This window comes from Mus pahari, chromosome 22, assembly GCF_900095145.1.
Source record: "Mus pahari chromosome 22, PAHARI_EIJ_v1.1, whole genome shotgun sequence".
Taxonomy (NCBI): Eukaryota; Metazoa; Chordata; class Mammalia; order Rodentia; family Muridae; genus Mus; species Mus pahari.
Window position 1 is genome coordinate 27,045,338 of NC_034611.1, and position 27,364 is coordinate 27,072,701.

At 35.5% G+C, this 27,364-nt stretch overlaps 1 protein-coding gene across 1 annotated transcript in view; it reads right to left on the reverse strand.

The window, feature by feature from the left end:
• The window catches only part of Cnbd1 (cyclic nucleotide binding domain containing 1), a 219,496-nt gene that overhangs the window by 36,141 nt on the left and 155,991 nt on the right, over positions 1-27,364 (reverse strand). The window contains exons 5-6 of the mRNA XM_021221891.1: positions 17,807-17,952; positions 4,445-4,632 (exon numbers count right to left, since the gene is read on the reverse strand). Of these exons, the coding sequence (XP_021077550.1) occupies positions 4,445-4,632; positions 17,807-17,952 (334 nt within the window). The remainder of the gene's footprint in view (positions 1-4,444; positions 4,633-17,806; positions 17,953-27,364) is intronic.

Below are 27,364 nucleotides of genomic sequence, written 5' to 3' on the forward strand. Positions count from 1 at the left end.
GAAAGGAAAGGAAAGGAAAGGAAAGGAAAGGAAAGGAAAGGAAAGGAAAGGAAAGGAAGAGGAAGAGGAAGAGGAAGAGGAAGAGGAAGAGGAAGAGGAAAGGAGAGGAGAGGAGAGAAAAAAGAAAAAAGAAAAGAAAAGAAAAGAAAAGAAAAGAAAAGAAAAGAAAAGAAAAGAAAAGAAAAGAAAAGAAAAGGTACTGCAAAGAAAATCCTCAAGTCATCTGACTGCTACAGTGAGGTATTTAGTGGCCCACTTTACAGACATCTTCAGTGACAAAAATATTCAGGAGACATAGACAGAAAAATGGGAGAGGAATGAGAGACTGATAATATGGAAAACAGAGAGGTCCAAATAAAGTTTGTTTTCTTCTTTATTATTACAATCCCAATTAAAACAAAAAATACAGCATATCGTATTACTAATTATGAAAGAAATCATTGTCTGTGTTACAAGGTGAGGAAAGCATTGTAATGCCTAGCAGGAATGCACCCCACAGAGGAGAGCTCTCTGAACCCTTGTCTCTGCTCCTCTCACTTCCCTGCCAATTCACTGGAGTCCCTGAAAAGGTTCCAGCCTCTGGTCTCTGTTCTGCACTTTAGATTCCTTAATTTTCTAAAACTGCTGGTACCACAATGTCACCTCTGCTTGGAAAACTCCCAAACCATTTGCCAGTTCTGACAAGTTACTAAAATGGCAGCCCCATCTCAGTCTCTGATCAACATTTCTCCATGAATAGATTACCATCTAACCCATATCATCTGAAATTCCAGGGCTCTATTCATTGAGAGAGTATGACTTTCGCTCTTTAGTGTTTTGTAGAATAGTTCAGTGACTCTAGACTGCAACCTCTAGCTCTTAATAACTCTATCTACTAAACCCCCATTCTGATTCTATTTCCACATCTCTCTGTTATTGATAGTATTTAATCTTGCATTGCTATCTCCATTGTGACTTTTTGTGATTATTCTTCCAATGATAGCTATACTTCATTTTTTTAAATAAAAATCTCAATTTTGCCTTTACATACCCATTTTTGTTCATTGGTTCTTTCCTTAGTTCTCTTTTTAAATCTTTTATTATGTCTTTGACATGATACTAATTATAAAGCATTTGTTTTTATTTTATTCTTTGTATAATTCAAGATCCTAGTCAAAGTAAAAATACCTTGGGTGTTAAGAGAGTAAAACCCTGGGTGAACTCTTCTTTGTGGTCATGCAGTCATCAGATGGAATATCTCATAAGGATGCTGGTAACTCCTCTAGATTTACAAAGAATACACAGGAGGATCTGGGGGGAGCTTGACACTGACACTAGTAGGGGTCCTGAATTAAACTGTCCATTATTTTTCTGTCTCCAGCTGGAAGACCCATGGGCTAAATCTTAAACCAGAAGTCAAAGGAGCCTTTAAATGAAATAATGAAATCTTCCAAGCAATGAGTTATCAGGTTTGCCTAAACTAATACAGCCACTTTCTTTCTTAAATACATACTTGTTTGGTTCTGTTTTTTGTTTGTTTGTTTGTTTTGTTTTGTTTGTTTGTTTGTTTGTTTGTTTGTTTGGTTGGTTTTTCAAGACAGGGTTTCTCTGTATAGCTCTGGCTGTCCTGGAAATCACTATGTAGACCAGGTTGGCCTCAAACTTAGTAATCAGCCTGCCTCTGCCTCCCGAGTGCTGGGATTAAAGGCGTGTGCCATCACACCCAGCAAATCATTAACTTTTTTTTTTTTTTTTTTTTTTTTTGGTTTTTCAATACAGGGTTTCTCTATATAACCCTGGTTGTCCTGGAACTCACTTGGTAGACCAGGCTTTTTAACTACTTCTGTTCTTGTAGTGTAGACAGTTACTACTTTTCCCTAGACATCATTCTAGCTTCCTCCTCTCCCAGGAGACACCTTCACACCTCTAAGATCTCATCAAACTTTGTGTTAGTAACTTGTCACTCTCCCAAGCCATTTAACATGTATGTGATGAAGTATAGACTCCTGCCTTAGTTACTTTTCTGTTGTTGGAAAAAAATTCTGAAAAGGGAAAATTAAGTTCAATGTAGTAGAACCCATAGTGAAATTAACATCAGTGTTGAAGGAGCTTGAGGCACCTTGATCACACTGGATTTACAACTGGAAATCAAAGGAGAGATGTATGCATGTGCTCAGCTCATTTTTCTCCTCTTTATTTCAGGGTCCATCAGAAATAATGGTGCCAGTTACCATGGGAGTGCCTTCCCACCTCAATCTAGTAAAGATGATCCTTCAAAGGCAGGCTCAGAGATGTGTCTTCCAGATGAACTCAGATCTCAACAAATTGATAACTGAGATTAACCATCTTAGTATTCAACTAGATTGGAATTCATTAGAGGCATGAAAAGTATCTCTGAGTTTGAGTTTCCCTCATCAACTACCAGCATGGTAAAATATCTCTAAAGATACAATACTGGCATTGACAATACCAGCATCTCTCTAATTGCACTAGAGGTCTATTCAAAAGCAAGGAATGTAGTCCTGGAACTGAAAATCTAGCTAATTACCCAGGGCTAGAGAGAACAAGATCTTATAGGAGAACTTTACTACTGCCATAGCCAACATATCCTAAGGCAAAAGACAAGCCGTTTATAATCAGAAATGGGAGTTTTTTGCACTCATAACAGTGGGAATAGGGGGTCCCTGACTCACTTGCCTGTCCTTGGGTCAATTTTCCTCCTACTGTGATGCCTTATCCAGACTTGGTAGAAGAGTTTGTGTCCAACTTTGTATGTCACACTTGTTTGCTATCCGAGGAACCCTGATTTTTTTTCTGAAGGGGAACAGAGGAGGAGTGGATATGGGGAACAGGATAGGAGGGTACAGGTAACTTGGAGGAGTGGAAAGAAAGGAGTCTGCAGTCAGAATGTATTTTATGAGAGAAGAATGAAGAAAAAATAGAGTAAAGAAAGTGTTCTGACAGAGCCCCTACATCCACACAACATATTAACAGCTGAGCTGCACACAAACATAAAGAATGGCATGCCAAGTTAAATATCCTAAATTAATGTTATCAATCTAGTGAATTACTTAATTTCTCACTTATTACAATCAATTTTTTAAAAAAATATTTTGTATGAAATTGTCAGTAAATATAGGAAACAATTTTTTTCAATAAAAAATAAATTTCTAATTCAGTTCATTCCTTTTCAGTTTTGTGCTTACAGCACTAGCTGGAACACAAACACAGGGAAAAAAATAAAGAAATATAAATTGGCAGAATAGAAGTCAAAATATCTCTATTTTCAGATGATACATTTTTATAATAAGAGCTCAAAAATTCCCAAGAGAACTTCTAGAAATTATCAACAAAGCAGCAGGATGCAAAAATCAACCTACAGAAATCAGAAGCCTCTTTATGAACCAACAGCAAAACACACTGAGAAAGATACCAGGCTCTACTTCCATTCCCAAGAGTCGCAAGAATCTAGGAACAAACTTAACAAAGACCTCTAGAAGAAAGAAATTAGATCTCTGAAGGAAGGAAGAGACTAGTACCTTTCCTTGTTGATCTGACAGACTCTCTGACGAATCAATGTAAAGAATGCAGAATTAATTGTGGTTTAATATCTGAAGGTACAGCTAGTCCGACATGACAACCAGTCTACTGGTATGAGGCAGAGAGAGATGGAGGATGCTACTCAGGTCACTTGCACATTAATTCTGTCTGAGACCAAACCTATGGAATGATGTTGTCTATATTTAAGGTGAGACTTCTTGCCTCATTTTTTATGTGTCTTTTTGCATGTAACAATAACAAAAGAAATAGAGGCCATAAACCTGAGAGAAAGCAGAGGGGTTACATATATGAAAGGAGGAAGGAGAGGAAATGTGAAATTATATAATTTTTAAAATTAATAACATATTAAGGAATAAAAAGTAAGGAAATAATCTAACCCATATATGGAATCAAAAGCTATTAAACTTGAATTTTTGTTACATTAACAGTCATGAAATACTACACAGAAGCCAGAGATATTTTTAAAAATATATTTTAATTATTATAATGCAATCTATTCTGTGATTCCTTAAGCATTGATATTAAGGAAAACATAATAAAAGCACATTCTGCATGATTTTAAAGTCACATATTACTAACCTTCTCTGTCCCCCCTTAAGTCATCTGGCCTCATTTCTTCATCCAAGATAATACTTTTTCACTTCCAGTGTATCAGCCACTCCTATCTTGTCATTTTATAAAATACACCATGTAACCACTTCAAGTGTACAATAGCTACCGAAGGCTTCCTGATTAAAAATTTCAATCAAGTATTAAGTTCAATATTATCAGTACCATTTATAATTTAAGGTATGTTATTTTGGTCAATGTAAATGTCCAAAGATGTTGGCATCTAGAAATTTCAAAGACATTAAAAACTGTAATATTATTATCTCTGTATTTATAAAGAAATAAAGTTTCTTACTGTTAATTTCTTTGAAGGGACATACAGCTGAGCCACTGTAGAATCTTTCAACTCTGCATCAAAAAGAAAACTATCCCTGTAGAGTGAAGTGATGATTGAGTCATTTTCTTCAATCAGACTTCTAAACACCTTTATACGACGTCGAGCCTGGCCCGTCAGTAAGACATAAAGTCCATCATCACCAGTCACTGAAATAAATTGAAACCAAATACATATCTAACACATCGATCAAACCTGGTATACCTTAAGCTAATTTCTGCCAGCCTACAGTAGCACAATAACCTCAGTGCAACACGGAGTCACCCACAATCAGACAAGAATAACAGGAATATTTGATTTAGGCTATTATTTTCAGTTAGGAATATTTTTATTTTAATTTACATATAATTAAATAATTACCCCTTCCCTTACTAAATCATGTCATATAGTAATTACTAGATTTTAATAAAAGTGAGAACAAGGTAACATTCATTATCAATAGACTTAGGCCATTATAAGAAAAATAGGATTAAGAAAATCTTTAACTCTAAACTTCTCTTCACAAAATTGCCATTTTCCTGCTTTATATGGCAAGAAATCCCTACTAATAATTCCATTAACATTTGCCCCAGAAAGATAGTGGGCAGCACTCATCCTACTACACAGTAAGTTTCCACAACCTCTTGTCCTTGTTCAATTGTGTACCTGCAGCCCTGGGAAGTATATACTCCTGTTAGTACTGTAATATAATTCACAATCACTTCCAGTTCTTAAAAAGCATATTCTTTGTAATATGGAGAGTGGACAGTGTAGTTCCTCATTTCACGACTGTTTACATCACATTATGAATGGAGAATACCATAAAAGTGCTATGAGATACTTTCTTACAGGGTACCCAGTCATTTCCTGTAAGTAGAAACTTTGCAAACATTTTCAGAGGCAATTATATGTTTTTATACCATACCAAATGTCATCAATTGCTTGTATATTCTGCACTTTTCTCTAACTTGAGAATTTATTAACTCTCTCAATTATTATCCTCCCAATGCTATGGAAGAGTAATTTTATTTTTTTAAGCAGGCATTAGTTTTGCATGGATGTCTATGATTAAAACGAATTGCATTCTTGGTGGTACATTATCAGGCACTAAACAATCTGTGTATTGAGATAACTGAAATAAAATAATTAGGTGATCTATGACCATATAGGATGGAGACAGGAGCAAAGTCAATCAGAAGACGTCACGTCTATGTTGGGACTTTGGTCAGATTAAGCAGGCACTGTTCACATTAAAAGTGGTAGGAAGGTTTTGTCCAATGTAAATTCTGATGCACATCACTACTTTCTTTCTCAGGGTAAATTATCTTCCCCTGACCCTTGGCCAAGAAACCTTCAATTTTATTGGATGCCATACAAGCAATATTAAAACTACTACTTCACACATCCTCTTAACATGTGTGTTCACACAATAACATTTGATTAGTAAAATATTAAGAGACTATTTCCAAGTATTCCCATCCATTCCTCTGGCTGCTGAGAACCAGAATATGATGCTGGAACTAAGAAAAATATCTTGAAACTAAAATGAAAAGACAGAACAATTAAATAATCCTGACATTTTCTAAGTGGTTCCCCTGCCCGCTGTCTTGTTATAAAGTAAGATAAATAAACAGTTTATCTGAACAATGCCCTTTAATTCTTTATTATAGAAGCTGAATTCTGTGTCTGTATGGATATTGCCAGTATTTTCCTTGGCTCTAAGTATGATTGGTTTATATATTACTAATATACATAGTTGCATTGTCATGGGGAATATAAGCAATATGCAAGTAATCAAATTTAACCAACTCTATTTAAAGAAGGTTATTTTATAAAAGGAGTAGCTATATATAACTCTCAGAAATGTAACATCCAAATGTAATGGTTTTCAAGTCCATATTTAAATGAATCAGATCTGATAAAAAGAATTATCATGTTGTTATGTGTGGATTCCTGTTGCAAAAATTAACGAGATTATGATGAAATCTACTTTACACTAATCTCTCTTACAACTCATGGAACATCATCAGTTGGTGTACATGTCCTACTGAGTACACAGCCGCCACACAAGGAGCCACAAACATAAGCGGCATGCTCCGCATAAAACATGTTCACCTGTGGATAAGGGTTACTTCATTGTCTTTCTAAAGAAAGCATCCCTGTCCTGTAGGCTTTGCTGAGAGACAGTAACTTTTGTACATAGTCCCTGTCTAGGTGAATCTCTGTTTAAAATAATGCCATGAAGGATTCAAACTGGAAGATTTACAGGACCATGAAAAAATATGTAGACCAGAATATATGTCATCACCACAAATTACACTTAACAAAAAGTTCGAATTAAGGTGGATTATAAGCTTCAAATTACTGTATGAGTAAAACAAATGATTAGCCAGATGTGGATGTAATCAAGATGTATATTTACAATATTGTTAAAAGATAATGTGTATGTGTGTAGATAGATAAATAATAGATAAATGGATAGATAGATACAGAGGTACATAGAAACATATATGTGCTTCATTTGTAATTACAAGAGAATGGTGTTTTGAAATATGCCTTTCATATTAAGACAACATGTTAATATAATGAGTGAAAAACTGTTAAAGGGAGAATGAGGGTCCATTCATTAATGAAAATAATTGGTAACCCCTGTTTTAAGTGCACTGCTATATTATAGGCAGTTTAAAATATATTGTATGTGATCACTATTTTTATCTTTATTGATATTTTGGAACAGGTATTATGCTTGCTCTTATTCTATAAACAATAAAACTTAAGGCAGTGAGAAAGAAAATATTATCTCCAAGTCCAGAACCCTGATATTAGTACAGAAAGTTTTCAATACAGCAAGCCTTCAAATTCCCATCTTGGTTAGTGTAATCTATGTAGTATGTCTATAGATGGATAGATAATAGATAGATAGATAGATAGATAGATAGATAGATAGATAGATAGATAGATAGACAGACAGACAGACAGACAGACAGACAGACAGACAGATAGATAGATAGATAGATAGATAGATAGATAGATAGATAGATAGATATAATGGCTATATGTACATATACCCATATCACTAATAATTATACATAAAATATATATTATAAGTATATATAATAAATATGTATATAATGAGTGTATAAATAGAGGAGTATATATTATACTATGTTTCATTTTAAGTTTTAAAAAGCATGTTTCAAAACATGTTTCAAAACTGTTTGTTCATAAATTCAAAGAGGAAATGTCAACACACGTTTCTACGAACACCTGCTAAAAACATAAACATGTAATAGACGAAGTCCTTAAGGATATGTGGCACTATAGTTTAGTGCTCCCTAAAGAATAGTGTGTAACTTAAATAATCCCTATCAAACAGACTGTATTGATTACTGAGCAAAATAATCATACTTGATTGAACTCCAAACTTATCTTTGCTTAAAACTATCTCCTGGAAATAGGAGTTAATATACTTAGATTTTTGTAAGTGACATGAAGAATTATACCAAATATTATGACTCATTTGAAATAACGTAAATCTGAATCTCAAAATCTAGAAGCAACTCTTTCCATTAAGACACTCTCAACAGCGTCCTAAAGACACTCTCAACAGCAACATATTCTTAGCATTAAATATTTGCAATACAATAGCTGCTAAGTTTTAACCTACTTCTCCTAGCCTGAAAGTCATATAGCACTATCTACTGTTCTGGCTGGTAAGGAAGTAGAGCAGTCCCCTGAGGGGGTAGTAAGGATGATTACAAAATAGACAGAAAAGAAGACTCAGAGACAAAGGTTGGAAACCAGGAGAGCTGCAGTTTCCTTCAGCTCCTTCAGTCCTTCACCTAACTCTTCCATTGCGGTCCCTGTGCTCAGTCCAATGCTTGACTGGAAGTATCCACATCTGTATTGGTCAAAATCTGGCAGAGCCTATCAGGGGACAGCTATACCAGGTTACTGTCAGCAAGAGCTTCTTGGCATCAGCAATAGTGTCTCAGTTGGTATCTGCAGATGGGATGGATCCCTAGATGGTATAGACTCTTGATGGCCTTTACTCTCTGGACCTCATTGGAAGAACAACAATATCAACTAATCAGACCCTCCCCCTCCCAGAGCTTCCAGGGACTAAACCACCAACCAAAGAGTACCCACGGCTAAAGCTGCCTATTTAGAAGAGGATTGGCTTGTCTGGCATCAATGGGAAGGGAAGCCCTTGGTCCTGTGGAGGCATGATGCTCCCATTGTGGGGGGATGCTAGGACAGTGAGGAGGGAATGGGTGGGTGGGTTGGTGGGAGAGCACCCTCATAGAGGTAGGGGACGGGGGATAAAATAGGGGTTTGTGAAGGGGAAACCTGGAAGGGGGACAAAATTTGGAATGTAAATAAAGAAAATAACCAAAATAACCAAAAAGTTTCACAAGAAAGAAAGAAAAAGAAATCAGGAGGGTTGTCCAGTCGGTATTTCAGCAGCCTTAAGTTTTATTATTTTAGCCTTTATGTACTTTATAGTATTATGGGAAACAAAGTCACAAGCCAGCAGAGACAATGGCTGATGTACAATCAATATCTGTACTCATCCATAGGCCTTCCTATTCTTTGCTGTTCCTTCTTCCAACATTAACAGAACATTGAGCCCCTCACCTTGAGCTTCAAGTGTATCTCCTTTTATCATTCTATGTGTCAGCAGGCCAGGAATTCTGCCAGTAAAGACTAGCCTGACTTGACTCTACCTGACAGGCAGGATTTCACAGAAGCAGGCAAAATGGCTCCTGATAGCACTGGTCCATTTTCAAATGAAGAAATCAAGACTCAAAATAATTATGTAACAGCTCACAAATTATGTAAGTGTCTTTCCCAAAGTATATGAACTTCTATAAGTTAATAACTGTATTGCTACCACTGAGTAACACATATATACATACAAAGTTGCAAGCATTCAAACTCAGACATAGAAGTATACTGCATATATGTGTAATGGATCCATATCATTTATGTAAATTAATGTATACATGTTCATTTTATGTATCCATAAAACTTCTCAATAAAAAGGATGGCTTACTATGTATGCCAGAATTCTGTAATTGATCTCTAATATTTCTTTAAATTAATATAGCTAAAATATTGCCTAAGCAGAGTTAACAAACATTTCTCAATAGTTAATTGAGAAATATTTTATGTTACTTGTTCTGATGTATAGACAAATTGTTTATACACCATGATTGCCTGAAGTAAAAAATAGTTGCAGCAAAGTTCTCAAAAACAATTAAAACACAGAGAAATAAAAAAAGATACTGATTACTAGAGTTGTGAATAAATACAGTTATCAATTATCAACATTGAAAGATTAAATGTAAACTTTTGTAAAGAGGTTTTCTGTGTACATTTCAACATATGTAAAATTATTTCATACAAATTTTAATTAAAAGATTTAAGTGCCATAGAAAACTCAGATAATATTATAGAAATACTGATTTCAGAGGCATAAAATATAGAATAATAGACACTAGAAAATTAAGACTTCATGAAAACCTACCCAATAGACTAATTTTTATAAAAAGTATTAAATAGTTAAGTTACATTACAAAAAATATCCAAAGAAATATTTTAAATTTTGTAAAAATGTATGATTGCATAATTTCATATTTAAAACAAAACTCTTTTAACTACTTATGTAAAGAGAACAAAAGGCATTTAAAGGAATTTTAAAACTGAAGGGAATTTTAATTAATCATTTTATTATTGACTTTTTCAAAGGTTAAAAGTCAAACACAAAGGTTGATTAAAGCAAATGTTTGTTAATTACTCAGTATCTCCCTTTCTCTGATGCCCAGGTCTTTAAAATCACCCATTCCAAATTGAACATAACGTTCCAAACAGTTTGGATGAATAAGGTCATACTGTCAACTGGCTAATACCCCTTTGACCTATAAACTGAATTTAAGTGTCATCTATTGATCAGGAAAAACTTCCCTGATCCTGGCCAGCTTTATTCCAAATAACTAATGCCCATCACAGGCAAGTTTCCTCATAGCACTTGTGTCACGGAATACTTTATACTCTACCTAAATATCTCATTCTCCTCAAAGATGGGGCCATGGTTCTGCTCTCAGATTTAAAGCTCCAAGCACACAGCCTTGATCATTTGGGGTATTTAGCATGCATTTCTTGGAAGGCTAAGTCGCACTTTCATAAAAGGCAGAAGATTTAAATGATCTGAAGAAACACCAGAGTATTCATTGTTTTGGGTACAAAGATCCTTTATTTCACTTAGAATGTTGTCTGCTGTTGAAAATGGTGTTTGAATATCTACTTTCTTTATATCCTCTTATATATAAGCTCAGTAAAAAATAAACTGTGTCACCAGGTGCGGTGGCACACTCCTTTAATCCCAGCACTCGGGAGGCAGAGGCAGGCTGACTTCTGAGTTCAAGGCCAGCCTGGTCTACAAAGTGAGTTCCAGGACAGCCAGGGCTACACAGAGAAACCCTGACTCGAAAAACAAAACAAACAAACAAACAAAAAACTGTGTCTGTGTGTGTGTGTGTGTCTGTGTGTGTGTGTTTAAAAAGATTCTAAAATATTGAGCCATAAAAGCTACTTTAGAAATACATGATTCCACACAAAATAGGATGAAAATGGATAGTTTCTTCATATCTGTTACTATGTTAGGTATCTTTGGAGATGGATACACTGAGCATAAAGTTAATATATCCTTTCCAATTTCATGCAAGCAGAAGTTGCATAGCACAAGTATAATAAGATTTCATATATATATATATATATATATATATATATATATATATATGATTTCAGTAAAACAATCTACAAATAATGTGTACTTTGAAGGGTGAGGGTGGGAAAAATGGTCCAACACACTAAAATAGCCTGTTAATACTGAGATAGTCTATTCTCAGGACAAAAATAAAAACTAATATTTAATAGAAGCCACTAAATGTATTATAATTCGATGAAGCACCCAAACCTCAGCACTCTTAAAGAAGTAGAAAATATATGACGAGATAAAAATGTTATATCTGGCCTAAATGATCTAATCTCTCTTATTGAAAAAGATGGCATTTGGAATAGTCTTGGAAATGTAGAGCATTTTATTTGGAAGTTTTTCCTACACTACAATACAGGAAAATTATAACCAAAACACAGATAAGAGTGAGATGAAATTATCTCATCATCAGTCAAGTATAGGAAACAAAATTTATGCATTTTTAAACATAAGTATAAGAAAAAGTATTTTAAGATATCTAATTCAAAGTATGTTAAGAATACTTGTTAGAGTCAATTGAAATGGTAACTATCTTTCAAATAATCCACAATCATATTTTAAGCCTCAGTAATAAAAATGTCTATTTTTAAAATAAACAATAATTTCAAATAAAGAATGAAGCCTTGATATCATATATATGTACCATTGCAACAAATATTAATAATCAAAATTTTAAAGAGCGTTGAAAATCAAGAAACATAAATATTCAGACTGCTCTTTTTTTTTTTACTTTGGATTTTAGAAATAAGTCATAAATAGATAATTCCAAGCAAATGTAAAAATCACTACTGGGAATATGAGAGGAATACACTAGTTATTAAGCTGACTTCAATATATAATTTAAAAAGGAGATTTAGTGGAGTCTCCAAACATAAGTGACACCATCACTCCCTGAGAGGCCCCAGAGGTACCTGAAGTAGTTATTGCTCTTAGTTACAGTACTCTTAAATGGCATGACACTATTACTGATACCATACACCCTGACATAGAGATGTCAATTTTAAACTGTCCAGAAAGCTTATTCAGGGTGGTCAGCATTCGTTGTGCCAAAAGATGTAGTGCAGGTTGTGGGGAAAGAAATAACATTGATGGTCTTATTAGATTCTTAATGTTAAACTAAAGACATAGCAGACAAATGTGCCTCCTGATGCAATAATAAGGGGAGACCTGTGAGGAGTTGATGAGTAGAAATGGATGGAGGATTGAACAAGAAAAAGAAGGAAGGAAGGAAGGAAGGAAGGAAGGAAGGAAGGAAGGAAGGAAGGAAGGAAGGAAGGGAGGGAGGGAGGGAGGAAGGAAGAGAGGGAGGAAGGAAGAGAGGGAGGAAGGAGGAAGGGAGAAAAGAAGGAAGGGAGGGAGGAAGGAAGAGAGGGAGGAAGAGGGAGGAAGGGAAGGAGGAAGGGAGAAAGGAAGGAAGGAGAGGAAGGAAGGAGAGGAGGGAAGGAGAGGAAAGAAGGAAGGAAGGAAGGAAGGAAGGAAGGAAGGAAGGAAGGAAGGAAGGAAGGAAGGAAGGAAGGAAAAGAGGAAGGGAGGAAGAGAATGAGGAAGGAAAGAAGGAAGGAAAGTAGGTAGAAAGGAAGAGAGGGTGGGAAGGAGGGAGGGAGGAAGAAAGGAAGAGAGGGAGGGAAGAAGGAAGGAGGGAACAAAGAATGAACTCAATTACTTTAGGGGGAAAGAAGTAGCTTAAATTTCCATGTTTTTAAGATTTCATGTGTGAAACAGGTCATAGAAAAAGATCTATGCCTATGTCTAGTGAAAGGCAAACAGTTTGCTCGTAAGACGTTTTCCAAGTTCCTGGACAGGTGTGCTAGGAAAGAGAGACCCCATAGCGGCCACCAGTAGGAGTAAGATCAGGGCATGGCATGTAAGACGCAGAACCATGTCTATTGGAGCTGAGTCACTGGCCAGAGGAAGAATGAACACGTTCATGGAGAAAAAGGAAACAGATAGAAGCTTTTGGGACAGACTTTACTAGAACAGAGGGACAGAAGTCACAGAATAAAGCAGGAAAGCAGTTTTCAGCAATCTTGAGAGATTGATCTTCATGAAAGGACTTCCTAACTAAATCATCCCTGTTTTGAAGCGACTGGTTAAAAGGGTCCTTAAGAAAAATTATGTTAAAATAAATTGCAAAGATTGCTATATTTATGTCTTATCCTTCCATCTAAGCTTGCTACAGAGGGAAAAGATTAAATGAAGAGTTAAGGATCCATCGTTTCATAGCAATACACATAACCTGTGACTATGCATTATCCTTTTTGACTTATTGGAAAAGTTCAGGTAGAAACTGAACTTAGTGTTTTGAAAATCTTTTCTGAAGCTAGTAAAATGTCATATGGTGCTATCTACAGATGGTACAGCAAGTCACAGCTCACAAGAGGTCCAGGGATTCCGAAGGCTACTGTCAAAACTCGACAGTTAGAGCTGTGCTTTTATGTAAGTTACCTGGTAAAGAAGCATTTCTGACTTCCAGTATTTTCATCTGATTGTAGTTATTGGGACAAAATCATTTCGCTTGAGGAATATTTTTATTTAATTACAATTAAAATAGTTTCATATTTATATCCATAAATTTTAGATGTGTTTATAAACATATATCGACACTCATTCAAAAACGTTTGCTTATGTATTAATATGTGATGGTTATTGATTTGTCAGTAAAATATTTCATTCATTAATTCAAACTGTGGTGTGGAGGATTTTACTATATGGCTTAAATACATATACAGTGTTCTTTAAGAACTTAATGTAGCCAGGCAGTGGTGGTGCACATCTTTAATCCCAGCACTTGGGAGGCAGAGGCAGGTAGATTTCTGAGTTCGAGGACAGCCTGGTCTACAGAGTGAGTTCCAAGAGAGCCAGGGTTACACAGAGAACCCTATCCCAAAAACAAAACAAAACAACAAAAACAAAACCAGAAAAACCTTAACGTAGAAGCACATTTTTCTTCTCTCCTTTAGTTGTCATTGTATAAATTTTATTTTAAGCATAAGAACAAAGATAAGATTACATAAATTAAAAAATAAATGAAATTAATAAAATGCCAGAAACACACCTATTCTGCTCTGTATGACAGCCTCACAACACAGTACACTGCAGAATGCAGAAAATCCCCAGACGGACTGTCCATTGTTTCTCTATGGTTCTGTGCTGCATGAGAGAACATCATCTCTTGTCTGGAGAAAGACTACAGATCAACACCTGATTCACAATTCGTACTGACTAGCCAGCCTCTCCTCCATCCCTTACTTTCAGTCATTTGGTACAGTTAATATAAGCTATCTTCAGTTATGGTAATTTTATAGTAAATAATAATGTCACATGGTTAATTCCGTAATTACTTAGAAACATATATATGCTTGATTTAATTACGTTCTAGTGCTGTTTCCTTGTTTCATATTTTGTTTGTATAAGAGGTTATTAGAGGATGGAAATATTCCGGAAACTTCCTTAAATAATGCAGCTCAAAAGAACTAATGGCCATTAAGAAAGGAGAAAAAAAAAAAAAAAAAGACCAGAAGGTATAAACAGCTGTGCAGAGTTGCGCTAGGGAAATGAGCCTCTGTGGCAGATTGAAAGTCAGCAGCCTGGGGACAAGGGTCCGCATGAGGGAGCACTTTAAATCACAGCAGACAGAGGAAAGCACACAGGCAAATAAAGCAAATGGAAAGATGCAGACACCTACCTCGGCTTTTTTTTTTTTTTTTTCTTAAGGTGGATGAACAAAGAGAACTTCAAAGTTTGTGAACCTAATGAGCTGACACTTTGATAGGGAAACATCTGAGCAGCTAGAACTACATGTCTTAAAAATTCCAAGGGATCTGAATACGGGTAGGTGAAGAAAAACAGACTTATAAATTTTTAAAAGACTAGAAGATGCAAGCTGAAATCCTGTATTTCTTATAATCCTGTAAGACTTGGTATTTTATTAATAATTATGGACAAGTGTTAATATGCCATCAGAATAAAATGTTTCTTCGTAATTTTAATTGTAGAACTTCCTTGAAAAATATAAATCTCTGATTAAAGTATGTATGACTCTAAAATTATTGTACCAATTAGCCCATCCATACATGTAGAAGAAATAGAAAATTATTTGCCTTTACTGATCATATATTAGCTTTCATTATTTCAATAAAAGCCTGAGCTATTTGACTTAGGAGTGTGAAAGGGTACATTTAGGCCATGATTGGTAGGTATGAACCAAAGATCGCATATGCCAATCGTTGAGCTGATGGTAAAGCCAGATTGTGAAGATATACTGTATCAACCAAATATCTAACAGGACCAAAGAAAGGACAGTGTAACAGAGCCATGCTTACTACTATCACAATCCCCTACAAGAACTCAATGAATAGCACATATATTATAGAAAAATCACTTAAAAGAATACCCTTCTAGGACCCACCTCCCAAAGGTTCTACTACCTCCCAACACTGTTTATTAGGCCACAGATAGACCAAGGCTTCAATCACAGTAGACTGTTTTGGAACATTCAAACCATGCCCAAACCATATTAGGCCCCTATTGTACATTTCCCCACTAAGAAAAAAAAATTAATGTATGTAAATTCAAAGTGTCATTCTAGATCCACTTATATTTTTAAATATATATGTGTATTTTCATACGTTTAGACTTTTTTATAGATATTTTAAGTTTGTACTGTTGCACTTTTATTTACTACCTTTTGTAAATGTGTGTGTGTGTGTGTGCACGCGCACATGCATGCATGTTTCTATACAGAGACACACACATATGCGTGTACATACAAGTACATTCTTATAGGCAGAATGCATCAGCATACCTTGACTGGTGTTCAGTAATGGCCCACACATGTGCAACAGCTGCATCTTCATTTTAAAGACTTAAGATCTGCCTGGCACGTGGAGATAAATGACAACAGAGCACATGGTCTGCCCAGCCAATCAGATGGTGCCACAACAAGGTGGCATGGGTGTCACCAGCCAATGGGGCATGGGTGAAGGGTACAAAGGCACTCCCAACTCTGCAGTAAATGAGTCTACTTCTGCTTCTGATCTGACTAACCAGAGTCAGTATCTTTGGGTCCTTGTCATCTTATCCCCTACCCCCAATGACCATCCCAAGGGGCCGAGGGCTAGGGCAAGATATTCTTTTCAGCCAGTACCTACAATTCCATTGAATTGAAGACTGTCAATCTTTTATCGAAGGACACTTATGTTGTACCATAAATTGTTATCATTAGAAATATAATTTCATAGTATAATGTAATTTTTAATTACTATCCTCAAGCTAATAGCCAAGCAGCAGTGAGCATTTGCACCCTGTCCCTGTGCCTTAAAATGATTTTAATCACAGCAAACTCCTTTGATTTATTTTCCACCACTAGACACTAATTAAATGGAGCCAATTAAGAGAGAAAACCATTGAGGAAAAATCTTCAAGTTAGGTAAATCTTTCAAAAATCATGAGTCTCCAAGATTTCAATTTCATTTTAAATGTCAGTCTCCTGATTAACTGCTTTCCACAAACAGTAGCAAATACAGAGGACAAGTTCAGATGGCTGAAGTGTGTTTAAAATTCATTTGCAAGCAGAATTCCTCTGTGTAATATGTTTATGACTTGGGGTCCACACCTGCAAACAATGATATCATTTTATTTATGTAAGGAATAAAAATAAATAAATTTCTTAACAGACACAAAAAGTCTTGATTTCCTTCCCTTAAAAGGTTCAGATGCATGTATTTATAATGAAGTAACTTCTATATCCTTGGTAAAGAGACAAAGATGAATATTATGTCTAATGAGTGCTTTCCCAATATCTAGAGTTATATCTACAACTATGTAGACAAGCATTTTAACCAACTGTGAAAGACTGCTGTGGATTGCTAATAAATTTGTACTGTGTGTTTGTATAATCAACAAATGATTATAAATATACTTTAGGCTCTATTCAAGATCTGATGAACCAGAAGTCCAGGAAATTAAGACCATTGTATCTCCAGGGGTACTAAGAGTAATTTGGATACTTATTCCAATAGCAAGTACACAAACATAGATGTGTTAGTCTGAATAGGAATGACTCACAGAGACTCATGTGTTTTGATGCTTGACCTCCAGGGAGTAACATTATTAGAATGTGTGACCATGTTGAAGTGGATGTGCCCTTATTGGAGGAAATGTGTCACTGTGGAGGTAGGCTTTGAGGTCTCATAAACTCAAGGTAGGCCTAGTATGATACTTTCATTCTACTACCTATGGATCAAGATGTAGAACTCTCAGATCCTGCTCTAGCACCATGTCTGCCTGCATACCACCATATTTACCACCATGATTACAAGGGATTAAACCTCTGAAATGTAAGCCAGCCCAAATTAAATGTTTTCCTTTAGAAGATGTGCTATGGTCATGGTGTCTCTTTATATCAATAGAAACCCTAACTAAGACAATATGCTATAAATCTTACTAAAGTTTGAAATGCTCAAACATTTTAGCATGCCAGGTAAAATTATAAGCACGTAACAATCACAAAGTTAGTGTACTTAAATGCATTCCATTCTGCCAGATGTCCCATGTTAGTCAAGTACCTGTGCTAGCTTTGATCCAGGTTTCAGACATGACTTTCTTACTCAGGATTTTCAGATCCTCCTTGCTAAGTTGAGAGGTTAACGCTGGAATATTCTTCAAAATCTTCCACACCATGTTATGTTCATGTTTTGTTCTATAAACTGGCCTTAGAAAAATATGAAAGAGATTATAAATTCAGAGATTATAGCAAAAAGAAAAACAAGATAATGTATTGGCAGATTTAAATTTTACAATTTCTTATTGTATTTTCATTAGAAGTTGTTCAAAAGAACTGTTAAAATCTCATTTGGATTTTGTTTTTGTTTTTGTTTTTGTTTTTTCGAGACAGGGTTTCTCAGTGTAGCCCTGGCTGTCCTGGAACTCACTTTGTAGACCAGGCTGGCCTCGAACTCAGAAATCCGCCTGCCTCTGCCTCCCGAGCGCTGGGATTAAAGGCGTGCGCCACCATGCCCGGCTCTCATTTGGATTTTTAATAAACATTCAACATCCATTCTGTTTCCAAGAATAAGATACACCATGATGCCTTAAACTTCAATAGAAACTTAATTTCAATTAAAGACTCTATTATTTATTAGCAATAAAGAAAGACCATTTAGATATTAACTAAAGATGTTTTTAATTCCTACATTCTATACTTGATCCTGAATAGTATCTTACCCCAATGATGCATATTTTATGCTTTGGATATTATATCACTAGATTTCCAATATAATTATTTATTGCTGCATCTTGGAAAGACATTTTAAATGGCACTTATTTAGATAGTTGACTTCTTAAGATAGCTTCAACATTCACTCTCTCTCCAATAGTAAGGTATGCAATGATGCTTTAAACTTCAGTAGAAACTTAATCACAATTAAAGATTATATCATTTAATAGTATCTGTGTATTATTAAAGTTGGATAAAATGAAGTTGTAATTTAATTCTTAAGCATTTATAAGTGAATATATATCAATATATATGTAATTTTAAATTAAATATATTGTTCTCATATATTATGAATGGGAATTATGTGTTTATTTAAAGACAGAATCGCATGTAGCTCAGAGTGACATGTAAATCATAATCATCCTATTTCAACATCCTAAGCACTAGATTTAAAGACATATGCAGACACATCTGGCCTTAGTTTGTTATTAAATTGTTTATTTGTTATTAAATATACTAGTGAGTAAAAACAACACCACAGTAGAGGTATGAAGTTCATGTTACACTAATTTCTGAAAGGAATAATATAACTACTGGGTATACAACTACAGAAAAATTCTGTATTTTCAAGTAACTTTTAAGGTCAATACAAAAAACTAGCTTAGTCCCAGAAAAGTAACTTATGGTGCACACACCACATGAGTAGCTTTTTCAATAATAATTTCACTATAGACTTCATGTCCTATAATATTTTGGATAAAAATGGATCTAATAGGCTCATATATTTCAGTACTTGGTCCCTAGCGAGTGACTGTTTTAGGAAGGATTAGGAGGTGTGGTCTGAAGGTGAGACACTGGGAGCAGGTTTGGGGTTTCAAAAGTCCCCTAGCATCACCAAGTGTGCTGTTTAAGCCTCCCACTTTTGTTGTGAGCTCTCAGCTTTTCCTTCCAAGATGCTTCACTCTACAATCATGAACTCTTAGAATCTGGACCCATAAACTCAATAATACATTCTATTTATAAGTTGTCTTGATCATGGTACATTATTACAGTGATAGAAAAGTAATTAATGCATGTGCTTTTGGCCTTGTATTTTTATGTATGTGTATCTTGAATGATGATCAAAATTTGTTTTTTTTTCTCTTATAACATATAGCCAAAACATTCAAAAGCAATAGCTTATTGTCAGTCTGAGAAACTATTTTTAGAAGAGTGGATCTGCACTAAATAAATATGTCTTTAAATGTGTCTCCAAGATATAGTAAGACATAATTAGTATATCAGCAATCTAATGGTATAATCTCCAAATGAGAAAATATATATCATTGGATTCAGTGAGACAGCTCAGAAGATAAAGGTGCTTTCTGCCAAGCATGAGGACCTAATTTCTATCTCTCAACCCAATACAGTGAAAAAAGAAATAAGCTATTGAAATGTGTCTTCTTCCTCCAATGTATCTGATCATATTCTCCAAGGCAATAAATAACTTTATGTAAAAATAAAATCAAATATGTCATTAATGTAGTCATCATAAAAATACTGTTTCTCTTTCTCTATGTAAAATATTTATTAATATATACTACCTAATAATATATTATAATGTAATATATGTAGTATATATATTATATAATATAGTATAATATATAATATGCCATAAGTATATTATATAATTAATTATATATAATTAAATATAGTATGTAATTATAAAATATACAATGTATTGTATATATGATATATATTATATAATGTAATATATATATATGTAAAACATAGGCAATCCGTTTATAAAATTTACTTCACTGAACACTATTATATTTAGTGTGCTTAGTATTGCTCACATGAAGTAATGGATCATTAATGCAGTGAAGTGGAGCAATTTCAAATAAAAGTAAAAGGGAAGGGTAGAAGGCAGAAACATGAAGGACAGTCATAAAAATGAAGTACTTCCTTGACCCATTTCAAAAAAAAATAAAGTGTTTCCAGTGAAAAAAGCATGATTCTAAGAGGTCTATTAAATCCTTACAATCTTCTTTGTTAAAAGAAGATGCCTTACCCTTTGACAAAGGCCTAATGTCGAGGTCAGGCTTCCCATCTATGTCACTGATCCAGAAAGGCCTTCAGGGAAAGCTGAGCAGAGTGAAGGTGAGCAGAGAAAAAAAACAGCCTTAAAAACAGTATCGGCAACACAACCTTGACATTGGTCACTGTTAAGTAGATAGTACTAGAGGTATGTAGATGCCTTTATGTATTTTATGAATGTGTACCATTAAAATATCCAGTTTTATGACCTAACAAACCTGCAAGTCATTGAGCGTTCAAACCAGAACACATTGTATGACACCTCATCTTCAAATGGAACATTTTCTCCAATCTCCTCGTTAGATTTGTTCACTGGGATAAGAGATGAGGGAAGACTTCTAAGATAGCAAAGACAAAAGGTCCTCTACTCCCAGGACCCTCCCTCTCTGCTCCCCCCCCCCCCCAAAAAATGGAAAAAATCCAAGATCTAAATTTAAAACTTGCAACATTGTTAGGGAAAACACTTGAATAAATAGGCCCATGGAAACAGCATGGTTACTACGAATCAATACTTTAATTGTGACTCTGTTTTGTTTTGTTTGTTTGTTAATATGCTGTTAATGATTCAATACCTTTCCCTGGTTTCATCTCTGTGCAACTGTAAAGAAAGCTGTTTTTTTTTTTTTTTTTTTTTTTTTTTTTTTTTTTTTTTTAATGTTAGTGGAGCTGAAATATCTATAATGGCAGTTAATGGAAGGATGGGTGTATAACCAATAGCCGTAACTTTGAGATATAGTCCTAAATGAAGCTTTTAGTTTATCTTTGCTAAAAGAATGAATACAAGCTTTCAAAAGACTATGTGCAGATAATAGATAGCTAGTAAGAGACAGACACTTGAAGACACCAGAACTATTAAAAATTGATTCACTAGGCATTGATTAAGTTTAATTTCTATATCCTGTACCACCATGTGACTGAGTTCTAACTAACAAGAATTGAACAGACAAGGGGATGGGATGTGGAGGAAGCGTTACAGAAGGGGGTGACTGGGAGGTGGGCAATGACTGGGACATAAAGTGAATAAGTAAAAAATAAATTTAAAAAATTTAAAAATTAAATAGACAGAGGGAGGCGTGGGTTACTAAGTGGTCAAAATTTTAAAGTGTTCTACATGAAGATAAACAATGTGTATGTTCACTTAGTGGACATAAAATCAGATATGTATGTGAGTACATGCTTATATATCAAAATACTCAAAAATGTACATATAACACATTTATAACAGAAATAGATATGTACATTTTAACCTGTACATATGGATAGAAGTAGGATCCCATTTATAGTACTATGTGCCAAATTTTCTTCCTGAAGATTAAAACATGAATGTTTCTATTTAACAAACACAAAAGCTAATGCAGCACTTCATGAAATGATGAGGTCATCAGTCCACAACTGCTCAGTGGCAGTACTCCTTAAACAATGGCAACAAAACAGGATGGTTTTTTTTTTTTTTTTTTTTCAGTTTTCTTTTTCTTTTCTTTTTTTTTGGTTTTGGTTTTTCGAGACAGGGTTTCTCTGTATAGCCCTGGCTGTCCTGGAACTCACTTTGTAGACTAGGCTGGCCTCGAACTCAGAAATCCACCTGCCTCTGCCTCCCGAGTGCTGGGATTAAAGGCATGCGCCACCATGCCCAGCTTTTTTTTTTTTTTTTTTTTTTTTTTTTCAGTTTTCTTATTTATTCTCTCATGCGATGCATCCTGACTACAGACTCCTCTTCCTCCATTCCTTCTTGTCCCCCACCTATACCTTCCCTCTCCCCCAGATCCACTCCTCCTTCCCTTCAGAAAAGAGCAGGCTTTCCAGGGAGACCAAGTAAACATGGCATAACAAGATGCAGTAAGACTAGGGACAAACCTTCAGTTCAAGGCTGGACTAGGCAACCCAATAGGAGTAAAAATATTTGAAGAACAGGCGAAAGTGTCAGAGACACCCCACTCCCCCTGTCAGGAGACTCACCAATCGCAGCACGTATGCAGACAATCTAGCACCCCAGGAAGACTTCATGATTGCCACAGGGATTTTTTTTTTTTAATTTAGATTGCAATTTTAATGCATGACCAATAACATGGTCTGAATTAATGCATACAATATTAGAATTTATAAGTGCTCTATCTGGGAGGAATGCTCCTGGGGGAAGTTATCTTCCACATCCCACATACAGAACATGACCAGTGTGTCACAGACTCCAAGAGGGTTGGAGAGAAAAATACAACTCTCCCCATTGAGTTGTCCTTTCTTTGGTAAATGGTGTATGCCTTGTTTAAAATACAAAGAAAATTCTCAAGAAGACTAGGTTAAATTTTATGAAAATAAGAGATAATTTCCTTCAAAATTACAAAATAATATTTTATCATTTCTTTAAGAATTTCATAGAGTATTTTGATCACATTTTCCCAACTCGCCCCAGACCAACCCCACCTCCTGAACCACGAATTGAAGTATTCTCTTTCTTTTTTAAACTAATTGAATGTGTGGCTGCTGACTGAATTCTCTTGGGTGTAAGATACCATAATGTGACCTACCAAGTGCCATACCCTTAAAAAGAACATTCTCCCGTTCTAAACAGTTATTATTTGCCAAGGGTTCCTTATCTAAGGTTAGAATTTCATGCCCACCCCTGTCACCTGTGCAAGTGTCCTCTCTCTCTCTCTCTCTCTCTCTCTCTCTCTCTCTCTCTCTCTCTCTCTCTCTCTCACCTCAGCGGAGAGGGATACCTTAACATGGGCACACTGAGGTACCCCTTCCACTTCATCATATCTGGATCTACCAAAACACATTCTGATCTTTTTATAAAACACAATAAAACCAAAGATATAATTTGTAAACAAACAATTTTCATTTTCTTTCCTAGTGAATTTCTACTTCTGTCTCACAATCAGTGTTCCTTGATTAGACTTCTATTGTACCACTGAGAAAGGGATCCAGAATAGATATCCTGGTCTTTTCACAGGTTTCCGGAGAAAGCATCCAATGTTTAACCATGTTAGCTACCATTCTAACTGTTTAAAAGAAGGAACAAGAGGAAGAAGAGGAGGAAGAGGAGAAGCAGGAGAGAGACAGAGAAAAAGAGAGACACATACAGAGAGAGGGGGGAAGGGAAGGGAAGGGCAGGGAAGGGAAGGGAAGGGAAGGGAAGGGAAGGGAAGGGAAGCATAACAGCATGTGCCAGGAATTTTAGGTATACTCTGAAGCAACATAAATATCCAGAAATTCTTTGCTCGTCCTTTCTGTCTCAGCAAGAAGTGAAACCTGGAGGCTCATTAAGAGTCACAAGTAGTTATCCCTCTGTCTCAGGATTTGCCTAAGGCAATCTGAATTTAGCTCTCCTACCTAACCTTTGGCATCCTCACTGTGCAGTCCAGACCTCACACCCACAGCTGTAGACACACATCACTGAAGGTTTATAGGACTTCACATGCCTGTTGACTTCACACTCACTAGTCCTTCATACTTCTTGTGCATGAGATGACTAGTAGATTGAGCATCTCTGGTTCGTAGAAAATTGATTATGGTTCTTTTAAGTCCTATTTATAGCACTACTTTACTTATATTTATTAAGATGTAAGAATGTAAAGAAAATGCGGCTTTTGCATTTTGCTAAAACTAATTTGATTGTTTTAATAACCTAATCTATGAGAATAAAGAACAAATCAAACCCCAAAATCTTTGTATTGTTCACAATATTACATCTTCTGATTCAGACAGTGCTCTATTTACATGTTAAGGATTCCTAAAATTTGGTTTCCTATACTACTCAATTGACACAGACTCCCCCAGTTTCTCAATAAGAGTTACTGCAAGACACTTCTTCTTCCAGAAAGGCCTATAAGCACATAGGGGGATTGGCCATGCCCCTGTGGCAGTGGAAGGAGGAGGAGTTGTTTTGTATGTATTGAAGATTTTATTAAATAAATATTACAGAACACAAAAGCAGAACAACTGAACTGAGCTAGAATATTTGCAAACAAATCAATAGCAAGTCAAAGCACTCAGTCACACATATAAGGATAAAGCAATGATGGTAGATTCGAAAATTAAACAGAATAAAAAAATTTTACAAGGACACAGATTAATAATTACTGAAAAGAAATCACAATTCTGAAACATTACTGAATGAACAACATATCTTACTAACATTCATGCACATGTATGTGTGAATTATATCTACACAAAATCCAAATGCCAAATAACTGTAGACCCTTGAGACATTTCATGAAATAGGGAGAGAAAAAGCATAATTTTCATATTTTTTATCCAAAAATATTATATGTAAAAAATATACTTGATAATATGGTAAAAATATTTAAAATATAAATTATAAAATAATAAGTGTTAAATTTTTTTGAATAGGATATTATCAACTTAGCACTGCTTTCAGACATATAATGCTGAATTCTTTTAAAATTTATATTCTCTTTTAATTAACTGGGTACTAAGAAAGTTTATACCTTGATTATCACACTATATAAAGCCAGAAGGTCATATACTTCATAATTCAATCACTTGTTAAGGTAGAAATTTTGCATGTTCAAATAATGTAACAGTAGCCACAAAAGAATAACACATTGTAGGCAGGATTTTATCTCAGAGAGAAAAAGTGCAAAGTCAAGGTTGCTAGACATTGGGCCACAAAGGCAAATCATCACAACGTCTTCAACCTTGTTAGTAAGTGCGCGTAAGTGGGGTTAATTGCATTAGGACATTGATACTGCAGAATTTATTGGGTCAGATCTGCACATAACAAATTAAAATAAATAAACTATGTTTTGTAAAAAGAGTGCGAATGTATTTTTAAAATAAAAAGAACAACAAACTACTGAATATTAAAGCATGAATAACTATCACCAACCATGAAAAACTACTGCATTAGAATTATTAATTTTACCTTCCAATATATTTATTTTTCCTCATTTTTGCTGCATGTCTTATCCAATTTTATCTCTTGGTATGATAACAATATTTACTCAAATAATAGAGTCCTGTATTCAAAGAAGGTTACTATCTTTTTTTGACAACATTTTTAAATTTACTAGTATACTATATTTTGAGAGGCTAGACTCTACCTTAGAAAACCTGACCTAAGGATGAACTCGAGTTAACTAACAAGCTGGTATCACACCTCAGTTTCCAGGTTACTCACCGACAAATCTGTGCCTGGACTAGTTTCCAGGTTACAAGCCTGCCCTGGCACTCTATTCCCTAACAACCACCAATCAGGAGGAGAGCAGAAACTAAGTTTATGGTTTGGCTCCCCGCACCAGCCAATTATGTTAACGGGCAACAAAATTCTATAGTAGCCCCCTGATTAGGTGAGTGCCAGTCTAGAAACCCCCTTTCTTGTTTGCTCGACTCTAAAAATGCTTGCTAGAAACGGGACGTAGGGCTTCACCCCCCTCCTCCTGCTGTGTCAGAGATGGTGGTGCAGCCCAAAGTCGAGTTTGAATAAAGACCCTCGTGCATTTGCATCGGAACTGGCTACGTGGTGGTCTTTCGGGGTTCAGAAAATGGGTACATTTCCTTATAAATATTTAGAAATATCCCTTTTAGGTCAAGAAAGTTATGTCATGTCATGTCATATTTTTTGTTTTACAAGTTAGGACAATGTATATCCACATTTCTTTCTTATGTGAGCTGTCATTGGAAAGCGTGTGTTCTATAAATACATTTAAGTCTATGCTACTCTCTCTGCATTACTCTCCAGTAGCTCTGGTTTCTGAGCCCTTCGTTTGTTTCCACATGACAGGAGACTCTTTGGTTACAACAGTGTGCAGTGAGATTATTCCTGTTAGCCGTTCCTACACTAGCACAGCTAGCAAGAGCTGCTTAAGCAACAGTGAAAGGCTAGTGCACAGCTTCATTGTAGCGTACTTACCTAGGCTGCTGAGAGGCCTGCCTTTCAAGTTTTTGATGATCAAAAAATTAAATAAATAAATAAATAAATAAATAAATGAATAAATAAATGCTAAAAGTTATATCCATTTAGACTCAAATGCAATGTCTCCTTACTCAAATTCACCTAAGCTTGCTTGCCCCAAATTCAAGTGCTAGTGACCCAAAAGCTTCAGATGGAATAAAGGAACACAGGCAAGACTGGTCAGAGGGATGTGGTCCCCTGAACTAAGGACAGGCTTGTATCATCTGTAGCCCAGTGGGGTCTGGAAAAAGGGAAGATGGTGTGGTCTCATAAACCAAGGAACCTCCCTTTCCCTCTGAGAATATCTGCTCTCCTGAGAAGCCACACCAACCTCCATTGGTAATCACAACTTTGAGACTGCAGGAAAATAGACCTGCAGATGAAATCTTCTACCCACAAAACTACCTTGCCCATAATGCCCCCTGAGGCATGCCTGTGAGGTCTCTCTTTCTATGGAGAGATTCTTATCCCTACTGTTCTGATTAAAGGATACATGGCTCTTGTCGAAGGTCGATTCATTCTTTTTTTCATTTCCATGTTGCTAATGTTAATCCTGATAAAACATTTGGTCCCGAAACCCATGATAGGTCTTGGGATCTTGCACATCAGACTCTCCATGCAATTTCCCCACCAACCCTTACCTTTCTCTCTCCTTTTCCTGATATCTGGTCAAGAGTATGACTACCTTCTGACCTGTTACATAGAATAAATAACCACCAATTATAACCTGGGGTTTTGTGGCTTGAATGAAAATGGTCCCCATGTGCTCCTATATTTGAATCCTTGGTCCTTGCTGGTAGAACTGTTTGAGAATTGTGAAGACATGTGGTATTCTTGAAATAGGCGTGGCATTGTTGGAGGAGGTATGTCGCTGGAGTGAGCTCTGAGGTTTCTTTTTTTTTTTTTTTTTTTATT